General features: G+C 41.3%; 1 protein-coding gene across 2 annotated transcripts in view; it reads left to right on the top strand.

Moving 5' to 3' along the window:
* RERE (arginine-glutamic acid dipeptide repeats) overlaps nucleotides 1-12,655 on the top strand; it is a 384,373-nt gene that overhangs the window by 227,146 nt on the left and 144,572 nt on the right. For both annotated transcript variants that reach the window (XM_033115937.1, XM_033115938.1), the window contains 2 exons: nucleotides 6,153-6,258; nucleotides 7,636-7,732. In XM_033115937.1, the coding sequence (XP_032971828.1) occupies nucleotides 6,153-6,258; nucleotides 7,636-7,732 (203 nt within the window). The remainder of the gene's footprint in view (nucleotides 1-6,152; nucleotides 6,259-7,635; nucleotides 7,733-12,655) is intronic.

The raw sequence follows: 12,655 nt of genomic DNA, 5'->3' as shown, positions 1-12,655 counted from the left end.
TGGTAGACCATTTTATCCCCTCTGCACACTTGGAGTCCTAATCAGCAATTCAAAGTTGGCGTAGTCTTTCTGAATTATACAATCAGCCTCCAATACTCATCTAACGCTCACACTATGACCATGTTGTGGAAATGCATGAAGAGTTTCTTCAAAAGGTTTCTTCTTCAGCCATACGGCATGCAAATGTTAAGCACTTCTACTCCCCAAATTTCTGGAAAAACCTGATTGGCTGTTTAGGCTTTGTAAAATAAAAAACTTGGTCTGATTTCACCTGACTCTGAATCTAGATCTTTCATTATTGGAAATGTGAACTCCCAAGACTTAAGCAGTTAAAAATGTAAAGGTAGTGCCTCCGTTATCTCTAGCAGATTATTTTGCCTTGGAGAAGTTTTTCATTTGATGGTACCCATCTTCATACCCTGGTTAGGTCATCTTTGGACTTGATCTCGCGGTCACATTTACTAACAGTAGAGGAACTAGAGTGGCCTGTTGGAAGGCTTTGCAAGCCCTGATAATATCTGCCAAGACCTGGTAGGTGATTGATGGGGCAAAGGTCTTTCCTTCATAACGCGGGTGAATTGAAAATTGTTGTTGTTCCCATTCTGGTTTGGGGGCCTCCGTATTGTGTAAAAGACTCTCTTCCCTTGTCCTGTGGGTTCTGTCTGAGCTCCTACCCTTCTTCCTCCTCCCACCGCTCCATGCGTCTTTGTTGTTGTATTAACACCTTCTTCAGGAGGCTGTATTAAGACTTGGTCCTAGGAAAGACTTAGATTATCTTTAAATCACCAAAAGCGCTATGTTAATAATGATGAAAGGTCTCTAGGAGGGAGTTTGTCTCTTGGTCTTGGGCCTTGACCTTGCATATGGGGAGTCATGTATCCTGTCGGCAAGGTGAGCCATATCCCTTCAGCAGCTGCTCCTGCTCACCTGTCCCGTTGCTGTGGCCTTTCTCCCGGGTTCACCTTTGCCAGTTACCTCATTCTGAATGTCGAATTTCAGCTCTGACTTCTGAAATCATTCATTCTCTACCTGTTGGTTGACATTCAAAGCCCTAGAAATCACCCTGTTCTGCTCTCAAACACCCACCAGTAGACTGTCTTTTCTAAACTCAGGTGAGGAAGGACTTGTCTTCTAAACTCTATTTCCTTAAACTTACATATTAGGTTTGACAAGTAAGTTCGCAATCTCACCCTAGAAAAACTGCTACATGCCTCATTGCTGAATATCAATCACTACGGTCACCTTCGAAGGACTCCCCTTGGGAAGCTATGCACCAACGCCAGCGCCTAGTCCACCCTTCAAAGCCATTTTAGAACTCTTCTTCTGGAATGGCCATCAGAGCTGTCGTATTACCCTTGATGTCCTGAATGTCATCAAAATGTCTTCCTTTCAATAGTTCCTTGATCTTCGGGTAAAGAAAGAAGTCATTGGGGGCCAGATCAGGTGAGTAGGGAGGGTGCTCCAATACAGTTATTTGTTTACTGGCTAAAAACTCCCTCACAGACAGTAAGTACCATGTGATCTGGTGCATTGTCGTGATGCAAGAGCCATGAATTGTTGGCAAAAAGTTCAGGTCGTCTAACTTTTTCATGCAGCCTTTTCAGCACTTCCAAATAGTAAACTTGGTTAAGTGTTTGTCCAGTTGGTACAAATTCATAATGAATAATCCCTCTGATAAAAAAATGTCAGCAACATCGGTGCAACAAGTTCGCGAACTTAATTGTCAGACCCCGTACATTCCTCATTTAAAAGAAATCCAGGCCAGGGATGTGGAAGAATCCACAATTTAACCCAGAATCAGGTGCCCCCCCATCCCCCCTTTGCATTGAGTCATTCTGTGAAACCTTACAGTTAGCAGCAGACTGGAGGTGCTCCTGTGTGGTGGTTTTCAACCACCTGTAATCAGTCAACATCAATGTCTCCTCTCTCCACTATCCTCTCTCTGTAAAGATGAAATGATGGGAAAGTATTGACTTCCCAGTGGGCTCATCTCTTTATTCAAAAGTGGACCCCAGGGTGCCTTCACATAGGAAGCTTCTCACCACATTCTGTTTAAAATGTGTCATTTATAACCACTTTGACCTTTATGGAATTCTACAATTATATGCATAGTCAATAATGAGGCATATTTGTCAGAAATACTTTACATGCTTTTCGAATTGTTGCAAAAGTAAAGATACTTCCCCCTAATTTGCTACATGATTTATTTTTGTATTGCTATTACTAGCATGCTTTTGAATAGGAGAAAAGCACATTTATAAGCCACCTCGTATTATAGCTCGACTGCTCTCTTCATCTGTAAAGGAGTGATAGTAATATCCCACACTTATTGAAAGCCAATCCACTCTACTCACATTCGTTTATTTAATCCTCACGACCTAATGAGCTAGAGACTATTATTTTTCCTCATTTATATACAAGAGAATTGAGGCTTGGAGACATCATTTGCCTGAAGTCACACAGTTTAGTAAGTTGCAAGGCCATAATTCAAAGCCAGGTGGTTTGGTTTGAATCATGTGATTTCCAAATTCACTTCTGCCTTTAATTTTCTGTGATTTTGAGCAGAATCTTTAACTAGTGAGAAGAAGCAGATGGAGAGCTCCCATGTTAACGTTTGAGCAGCACCCTTGAGTCTGGTTGGTTTCGGTAGCCTTCACTGAGAGACGGGTGCTCTCTGCTCCCTTTTGCCGTTCCTCAGAGCAAAGCAGTTAGCTTCCAGGAAGATGACATTTTAATTTGTAAAACTTTCTTTTAGGATGGTAATATTAGCTGAAAACACCCACCAACCCTTTTTTATCTACTTGGTTTTGTCTGGGGAAGAAATCTAAACATAAGTATATAAGATGGGCTGAGACTCTAGAAAGCATATTGTTGTGTCCCTTCATCAGCCAGGTGGCTTGGGGACTCCACGATCACCCCCAGCTACTAGTGACTTCAGACAGGACTGGAATCCTAGATTACCTAGTTTTCATTTCATGCCCTCCCAAATAACTCACTGCCTCCCTTTACAGATGTTTAACTGTTAACCCAATTCCTCACCTATTTAGGAAGGTTGTGTCTATCACAGCGACTTACATTTGTTTAAAACTTTTGTTTACTTGAATCTACCTTTGTTGTATCCCTGGAATTAAGATTCTGGAGGCTTTTTTAACGCAATGCTGCCACTTCCTGGTTATTAGGTAGTACTGCATTGGGAAACCCACTGCCTTTGTGAGGCGGAATAAATCTAGGTACAAATTAACCAGGGTAGTAATGAGTGAATATGTGTGTGTGTTAACTATGCCTGGGTCAAAAGATAGCATAGATATTATACCTCCAAAGGTCTCCAGAATAGCTGGCTTGGTTCTGAAAAATTGACACTGCACAGTCGCCAGTTATGGCACCTTTAACAGGTTATTTCTGTTGCCCTGCAGGTTTTCAGACCTCTGAGATGTGTTACAGAAATACATGAAAGCATAGATTTTAGGACATGTTGCTAGGACTGCGAGTAGATCTAGATTCCTTTGTGTGCTCTGTCAGGGAGCTCGTGAGCGTGCGCACAGACGCTTTCAGCAGGCGCTCCGTTACCAGAGATCACTGGCGTCTCTGGGAAGAAACCATATTCTGGTGAAGAAATAACTCCTATAATTCTCAGCAAAGTTTTCTGTGAAGCACTGGTTGCGTTCACCTACTAACGGAGGAAACCATACTCTCTTGAGTACCTACTGCTCAGTTCCAGATGACACTCCATCTTTTTAATCCTTCCAGTAGTCCTTTAGGTAGGTTTCAGTGTTCCCATTTGACAGGAAGGGTAGACTCAGGGAATCGTAGTGACACGCCAGAGTCATGTAGCTGGGAAATGGTGGAGCCGGAATTTGAACCACAATGGACTTTTCCTGTGTTCCTTTATCCGTGGTTCTTCAGCTGGGAGCGCTTGGCCAGGTTTCAGTATTACCATTCTGGTTTAGCTTTCAGTCAAAAGGAAACTTACACCATTGGTTTTCAACCAGGGGTACTTTGTTCCCGAAGGGGCCATTTGGCAATGTCTGGAGACATTTCTGGTTGTCACAATGAGGAAGGGGTGCCACTGGCATTTGGTGGTTGGAGGCCAGGGTTTGCTGCTGAACATCTAACAGTGCCCAGGACAGGTTTCCAGCCAGATTTATGTCGATGAAGTGGCAGTAGTGCTGAGATTGAGGAGCCTGTGCTACACGTTATCCCTCAGTCCTGCCAGCCTCTGTCCTTCCTCTGGTTGGTGTCTTTCCGGGATGGGTGCTCTCATCCTGGCCCTGCTCTTTATCACTCTACCTGGGAAAGAAACCGTAACCCTCTAGCTGCTCTCCCACGTCTTGGTGTTTTGTACCTCACTACCTGTGGGTTTGGTCAGCAGTGGAGATACGAGACCCCGTTTGTCCCCGAGTTACACACCCACTAAGACCAAACTACAGTCAGGATTCAGGTTCTTCTCAGTATCACGCAGAACATTTTCCTGTACTGCACGCAGGTGGACCATGTGCATCTGGATGTGTCTTGTGTTTTCTCTCTCCGTGTGTCTTTCTCAGGTCTCTTCCTTTGTCTAAGAAAGAATCCATTGAAATCATTCCCATTTTTTCCTCAGGTCAGATGTTACTTCCTCCATAATCCCCTGCTGGAAGTAGTTGCTCCTGTCTATAAACTCCTCTATATAACATTTATTCTTTTTATTTAACATACTGATTTGTCCTCTTTTCCCACCTGCAGTATAAATGGCGTAGAATTTGAAGTGCAGAATGGATAAAAACTAAAATGTACCCATTATGTAGGATTATTCTTTGTATACAATCTATTTGATTCAAATCAGTAATGACGCCCTATTTTTGTAGGCCTATTTGGCACAATTAATTGCAAAGTAAGAATCTTGGTGTTTATATTTACTTTGGAATAGACTTATTCACATTTGGGTTCAGTCAAGATTTTTGGCAGCCCCGCCCCTTTCCAGTTCTTTTAATGGCTCAACTATTTTGGCAAAGGGTTTTATTTTTGAACCTTTCTGGCCTTTTAGTGAAGACTGTGTATATACCTCGTTGAAGCAGAAAGCATCCTACTTCATTAAAGAAGGCTCATTTGACATTTTAGGATTTAGCCATTTCCTTTATAAACATGAGCCATTTTTCAAATTTTAGCTCTCATTCATTTCTGACCCACTGACTTGAGATGAGAAGTAGAAGCTGCTAAGAGGAGTGGTACTGTATTCACCTTGGGGAAGTCTCTTAAGGCCCTCATCTGGGCTGGAAAGGTATTTTGTGAGGCTACGGGAAGCCCTAGCGCGCTGCCATGGTGAGATGGTTCACGACCAGGGGCACACAGACCACCCACCTCAAGCTGTAGCCCCCAAAGCCTTCCAATGGAAGGACGGTGTCGGAACCTTTATTCTTTGACACAGGAACAAAGTTAACTTTTAGGGATAACACGTTGTGTTCCACCGACATTTATGGCACCTGATCATCATAGAACTCGTCATTAGTCATAAATATTTATTACAAGGTGTTCTGATCTCTGGAAATTCAGAGATAAAAATAAGATAGGGTCCCTGCTCCATGACCTGTTCCAGGGCTCTCACCACTGCCCGTAGTTTGCTGTGTGTTTGCCGTGTAGCAATAACTGCAGGTAAATGACAGTAAAGTGGAGGGAGGATGTAACCCGGTCTGGGTGATTGGCAAACCCCGGAGAGATGACTTTGTGCCAGGCCTTGCTGGGTAAGTTCCTTCTAACTTATTGCCCTTAATGGCTCGACAGTGAGTTAACACAGTTTATAAATATTCACCAAAAGGATCAAAAATTAAGATAGGCGCATATATTCATGTAGTACCATGTAGTTAATGGTAAATAAAAACTGTAACATTGAATGAATTAGTTAATCAAGCTGGGGAGAGTTACAGATTCAAGTTTGGTCTCCTTTGTTTACCGAAATGAGCAAGTTGGAGGCATCGGGTCAGAGGGGTGCTGTGGCTGAGATTTAGAAAAAAATCAGATTTGGCTTCATAATTGACTTACGTATTTTTGTGGCCCTGGTGGTAATTGCGTCTTCCTCTCTGCCTGTCCACCTGTTTCCAGGGGCTTTTGTTGATGGGTGTGGGATGCAGCTGGGGGTCCCTGAAATCCTGTTCCTAATGCTGTTAGATTTTCCTTTGCAGAGTAAGAGGGACCATCTCCTCATGAACGTCAAATGGTACTACCGTCAGTCTGAAGTCCCCGACTCTGTGTATCAGCATTTGGTGCAGGACCGTCATAACGAAAATGGTAAATACGGCCTTCGGCTTTGACTCTCGCACTTGCTGCGCTGTGGGCAGCGTTCTTGCTAAAAGCATTCGTTAAATGGAGACAACTTCCATGAAAAGTTTCTCTCAGAAAGCTTTTTGTAAATAAGGACATTACTAGAATGTTCATTTTATTTGCTGAGTTCTTTCATTATTTTTGCCTTTACAAAGAAACAACCTGAGTATGTGCTAATGGTGTCTTCCCCATAAACTTGGAATAGAGATAGGTCTTCTTTGGAAATGACAGTAATTTCATTTTTCATTCCCTTTTCTCACCTGATGAACTAATAATACCTAAAACCCTGCAGGGTTGTGTTTTCTTTCTTTTCTACTTTTCAGTAATCTGTGTTACTGAACTTCTGTCTGTATTCATGGTTTTGAACTTCAGTTTTCAAGGCAAAGCTTTCTTGAATGTTTTGGAATTCAGCTTGAGTCTTGACTTTCAGAACAATAAAGAAGGTTGTTCAGAGCATCTTTTATTTTTTTCTCCCTCTGGCATTGTAGTTTCTACCCGGTAACTTTATTGACGCATGAGATATGCCCATAAAATGTATATTACATTTGTTCCGATGTATTATAGCTCCTTTCTATTGATTTTTGAAAAGTGCTGGGCCTCATGATAGCTGATTCACATTTGTTACCCATTAATAATATGAGTTAGGGTTTGCCACTCCCCACTTCCAGATGAGGAAATTGAGGCTTAGAAATGCTAAGGAGTTGCCAAGGCCACAGGTCTTCTCAGTGGCCGCTCCTGGGCAGGGAGCCAGCTCTGTCGTCTCCGATGCCATGCTCTTCCACTCTTCCCCACTGCTTTTGGTGATAGGTTTGAATTCAACAAAGCAGGAGTCAGAAGTAGTTTTGAAGAATGATGTTCTTTTATATCGACTATTTTTTTTGTCCTTTGAAACTATAAAAATTTCTGTTAAAGCAATTAAAGTAGGGTTTGTTATTAAAAATAGTAAGTTGGTTATTCTTTTCAGTGGAAACAGTGTGATTTCACCCCATCCTGGAATATTTAGCAGTAAAAAATAAGATGGACAGGGTCACTGAATATTTAGTAGTTTACAAGTTGCTAAAATGTGTTAGTTTTTTCTTTTTTCCCATTTTGTGTTTTGTGCTTTATGCCTTTTAGCAAACTGTGGGGCTTAAATGAAGGGTGTAAAACATACCCAACAGACTACTTTGTTCCTGTTATTTCTGCTGGACATTATTCCTCTCCTCTATTTTGCTGACCAGGCCTGGTTATTTCTTGGGCTTTCTCTAGTGGGAGGTGAACCTGAAAGAAAAATTTTGCAAAATTTTTCTAATTGTTTTGGGAAGCTCAATTTTAATTCCTCTTAATTAATTAATTTTTTGGCAGACTCTGGAAGAGAACTTGTCATTACAGACCCAGTAATCAAGAACCGAGAGCTCTTCATTTCGGATTACGTGGACACCTACCATGCTGCTGCCCTCAGGTAAGTACCAGAGACCTGGTCTTTCCTGTGAAGGAGACGGCATCGAGCGTGAGTTGGAGAGGCCAAGCTACCCGGTTCTCTTCTGAGCATTGTGACACCGATCAGGTTACTTCTGTGGCCTCCGGAAGCTACCATTCCAGTGTGAACTCGGGACTGTTGGGATTTTGGAGGTGGCCTGTATCTTCACTAATCTGTGTGTGTGTGGGGGGGGGGGCGGGTGCTTTTTTTTTTCTATTTCATTTTTTACACCCTTTCTATCGTTTTGTATCTTTATTCACTTGAAAATTATTATCCTGGTATTGGTTGTTAAAGTATTTAGGGTGAAGTATTATGATGACCTGCAGATTATTTCCTAAAGATTCAGTCACTGCCACTAGAAAAGGCAGATAATGACATGGAAGAAAGAAACATGGCGGCATGTAATTAATTGACAGTCTAGGCAAAGTTTGTAGAAGTGTCATTGCCTGTTCTTTCAATTTTCTGTATGTATGATAAATTTTCTACTAAAAAGCTTAAAGGTAAGGAGAATATATTGAAGACTTTATTCAAGGCAGAAGGTAACATTGCCAACTAGTTCTTAAAGTCTTAGGCAGTTATGCCAAAAAGTGCCAAAAAGTGACCAAGAGCCCCTGCTTTTTACTCTGTGGTATTTTTTTTTTTTTCTGTCTCTTTCAAGAAAAGGACATACATATATTCTGGTATATTTTGTATGTAAGTAGAAGACTTTGTGCTTCTTAAGTGGTAGAGGAAGTAAGACAAATAATAACTTTCCCCACTGGTAATAATAAAGTGGTAGAACTACTTTCTTTGTTAAAGAATATGGTTTTTAAAAAAGGCCATAGGGATATACTGGGTTTTAGCTTAGCTACAGTGAGATACAATAATTTCTCTATTATATTGCTCAGATGGTATTCAGTAAAACCATCTGGAGTCTCTTGTGCAAAGCTACATAGCTAAAGCCAATTATTTCAAGGCAAATTAGTAGCAACTTTAATATAGGGCAGGTTTTGGCAAACTTTGGGGGCCCAGTCTTTCCTATGGTCTGTGTCGCAGCTGCTCAGCTCAGCCGTTGGAACACAAAAGCCACAGGCAACACACACGAGGTGGCTGTGCTCCAACAGAATTTTTTATGGACACTGAAATCTGAATTTCATTTACTTTCCACATGTCAGGAGGTGTAGTATTCTCCTTTTGATTTATTTAGCCATTTAAAATGTAAAAGCTATCCTTAGCTGTTGGGTTCTACAAAAACAAGCGGTGGGGCAGACTTGGCTTGTGGGCCATGGTTTTGCCAAACTCCGCTGTAGAGGAACGAGTGTACGTGGTTAGGTTGCGCTTCCTGCAGGACCTCAGAGATATGTTGGGAGGATTCTCGTGGTGTTTTATAAAGTTCTTCCAAAACTCCCACAGGCTTTTTATGTTTTTGTGGCAGTGGCTTTGGAATCTTAAAGTCACATGTTGAACAAAGGAAGTTAATGGAAGATTGATAGAACTTGAAATAATTAGCTAAGACAAATGGCTTGATCCTGCGATTATTTCTTACCCTGCTTTGCATGCTTTCCCCCTCCTCTTCTGTCTGATTTCATTGGTTGAGGTAAATGATTTTAAGCAATTTAGAGTTGAAGTTAAAACAAATAAATATTTGGGATAGATGTGTAACTGGTTATTCAATATGTTTTCACATCATTGCCTAAAATGACTATATTTGTATATTTATCAGAGGCTATTCAGTTTTATAGAGTGTTTTTTTTACTATATTAGCATTTTTAGAAGAACCAGTTGTCCCAGATCATTCTAGCTGGAGCCAGACGAATGTACTTTTATTAGGTGTACAGTGATATATTTCTGGAGATGTGTAATTGTATAGGTCACTGTGCCATCACAGACCACTCAGGGCTGGAGAGCTAACGTGGCCATTCCTTACCTCCTTTCACTGTATATGACTAGAACCCTTATTGATTAGTTTTTTTCTCCTGTGGTATTTTCTTTAAAGCGCCATAAAGTGGTTTTGTAAAGCTATCATCTTAAATTTGATTTTGTTAGCTTCAAATAGAGCATATCTTGTGTGACTTAACAATTGGTTTTTTTTTTTTTTTTCCTTCTTTCCAAAGACACCAAATGATGGTGGTCACACAGTTACTGGAAGATCTGCCCAGCAGGTGCTCAGTAAATGCAGAGGGGGGCAAAAACATGCACACATTTTAAATAAGGAAAAAACTGTATTAAAATTGTAATACTAGTATATGCCGATAACAAAATATGAATACAAGTCACATTTCACTTCTGCAATGACAAGAAGTGCTCAAAGTGGTTCCCATCAGCGCCCAGACACTTCTGATGACAGTGAACATTGTTGGGTAGACTTCTGTGGCGAGTGTGTAAACGGTTCCAACACCACAGCAGAAGCAGCAGGACTTGTTGCTGTGCGAGGCCTCCGGATCTTCCCGTGTGCACGTCACACACAGCACATGCGTCTCAGACTTATCACGGATGCGTGCAGCTGTTAGGTATGTTGGAGGTTCTGCTGCATACTCACGCCTCCATTGTTGTACTTCCACAACGTTCTCAAATTTCGATACCACTTCAAAAGGGTCTTGTGCTCCTCGAACGACAACCGGGCTTCCGCCATTTTCTTTGACTGGCCTGCCTGGCACATGGTGACGCTGGCATTCATTTGATTAACGCCATCTTTTGAGCAAACGTCATACTACACGTTGCTACCGTAATTCAATTCAACTTCAAAAAGTAATACATAGATAACATCTCTCAAAATGTGTATACATTTTTTGACACCTCCGGTATGTGTATGTATTGACATCTGCACACATCCGGAGCTCATCTGTATGGGTCTTACTGTTAGTAATCTCACCTGGTTCTCCACGGCAGGTTGCTCACCGTAAGGTCACCTTCGGTAGAAGCAGAATGGAATGGCAGTGCCCCCAGGAATCTCTATTTATTCCCTTTTTCTTCACCAAAGCAAGATTACTTTTAATTTCCATATGTTGGGGGGTGGAGAGTGAAATTTCTACCAATTTTTCCTTCACCATTTATCCACAGAAAGAATTTTTTCTTTCTCCGTAGATACAAAGCAGTACTACCAAAAATAAGCTCAATTTTGAGAGAGACAAATAACCCATAGGCATGAAAGAGGATCAGATGACTGGACTGAAAAACAACATGCAGGACAGAAAGAAAAAAGAAAGAAAAAGCCTGATAGTGTCAGTGCCGAGCACCATTCTTCTCACAGCTCCATGCGCTCAGTTGTCTGGATCCGTTGGGCTGCGAGTAACTGGGGGCTCTTGCCATTTCACTGACTCAGGAAGACACGGGTATAGCTTTGTCTTGCAAGCTGGTGCTAGTCTGGGTTATAAAGGAGAGAGAGCTTTGTCCTTTAGCCATCAGGACTCAAAAGGAAAACAGAATCCCTCTGCAGCCTCCCTGCGTAAACTGAGATTGTAGCATTTCTTTACCCGAAGTAAATTTATCCCCAGAGAGACTGGGGGACCTTCCCAGGGCTGGAAATCTGTTTTTTATCCACATCACAGCTCTGCTGCTGCTGTGAAGTCTGCCCTCCCTTTCAAGCTAAGTTTCTACAACTGTTTCTTTTCTTCATTACATTATCAGTAACCATACAGTGAAGTTAATACCTTGAGTAAAGTATTTTTGAGTTCTCTTTCTTTCCAGTATTTTTGGCTGATACTGGTAAAATAGAAAAAGCACCACGTTTAAATTAGAAGACTTGAGTTTGGATCCTGGCTCTGCCGCATAGTTTTGTGACCACGGCCAAAGTTTGTTAACCTTTGAGGCATCCTTTTGACAAACTTACTCCAGGTCACATGATTAAGTGATAGAACCGTGAATCAAACACACATCTTCTGGTTCACACATCATTCAATAAGGTAAGGTGCGTAAAAAAACCTCTCAGAGTGTCTCACTCAAGGGCACGAGTTTGCTTACGCTCATCGAATCTGAATTGGGTTCTTAAAAGCGTAAAAGGTAGAAAATAACAAGCGAAATTAAATGTAATTCTGTATCGATTTACTGATGTTACAGTTACTTAGCATCCATTTATTTTAGTTTTCTGTGGGTTATTGGATGGATTAATTGGATACAGACTGCTTCAGGTATGGGGAGAAGAGTTTAGCTCAAGGAGCCATCTCCTAGATGCTCTAAAACTGAGCAGATCAACTGGTTCCGAGAGTGAGCAGATAAATTTTATTAAACTAAATAAAAATTGTAGGTTGCAATTTATTTGCTGTTACGTTTTATACCCTAAGGGTAATGTTTTAGTGATGATCAAAGGATCTAGAGCAGTTGCTGTGTGAGGGGACGGCGAACATGAACCTGGGCAGCCTTTCAGGTTTGCTGTGTCCTTGTAACAGTGAATTAATTCTCTAGGAATGATTGTGGAGGGCAGCGTAGGGGGTCAGAAATGTCTCATCGGCTCGAGGGCTGTTTTCCAACTTGCTGAGTATCTGCTTCCTACACTTCCAGTAATCACTGGAATGAAAGTATCCTAAGATAGGTCAGGTTAAAAGCTATCACCTTATGGGGGGATTCTTATTAATAGGAATATGTTTCAGAGGGAATTTTCTCGAAGCCCAGGGTCAAGAAACCCTAAACCAGCTCTTTAGGTCTTCTAATCTCCTTCTTTTCATCCCAAATTAATTTATCTCCTTAGTTTGATATAGGCAGCTAGGATTATATATGTTTAGAGATTGAAATTGATTAATTACATTTTTGTACAGCCCCCCGCCCCCCAACCTCTCCTTAGCATTTACAAAATTCATTTAGCTCCTGGAAGTTCCCTAAGGAGTTCCATGATGCCTCAGATCTCTTAGTTTTGCAGTTTAAGATTCATTTTCTGGTTTTAATCTGCTGTTGTTTTTATATGTGAAATGACTTCAACCTACAGCATTTTTA

The sequence above is a fragment of the Rhinolophus ferrumequinum genome, chromosome 9 (assembly GCF_004115265.2).
Source record: "Rhinolophus ferrumequinum isolate MPI-CBG mRhiFer1 chromosome 9, mRhiFer1_v1.p, whole genome shotgun sequence".
In the NCBI taxonomy this organism is placed as follows: Eukaryota; Metazoa; Chordata; class Mammalia; order Chiroptera; family Rhinolophidae; genus Rhinolophus; species Rhinolophus ferrumequinum.
This window is presented reverse-complemented; position numbering and strand designations above follow the sequence as displayed.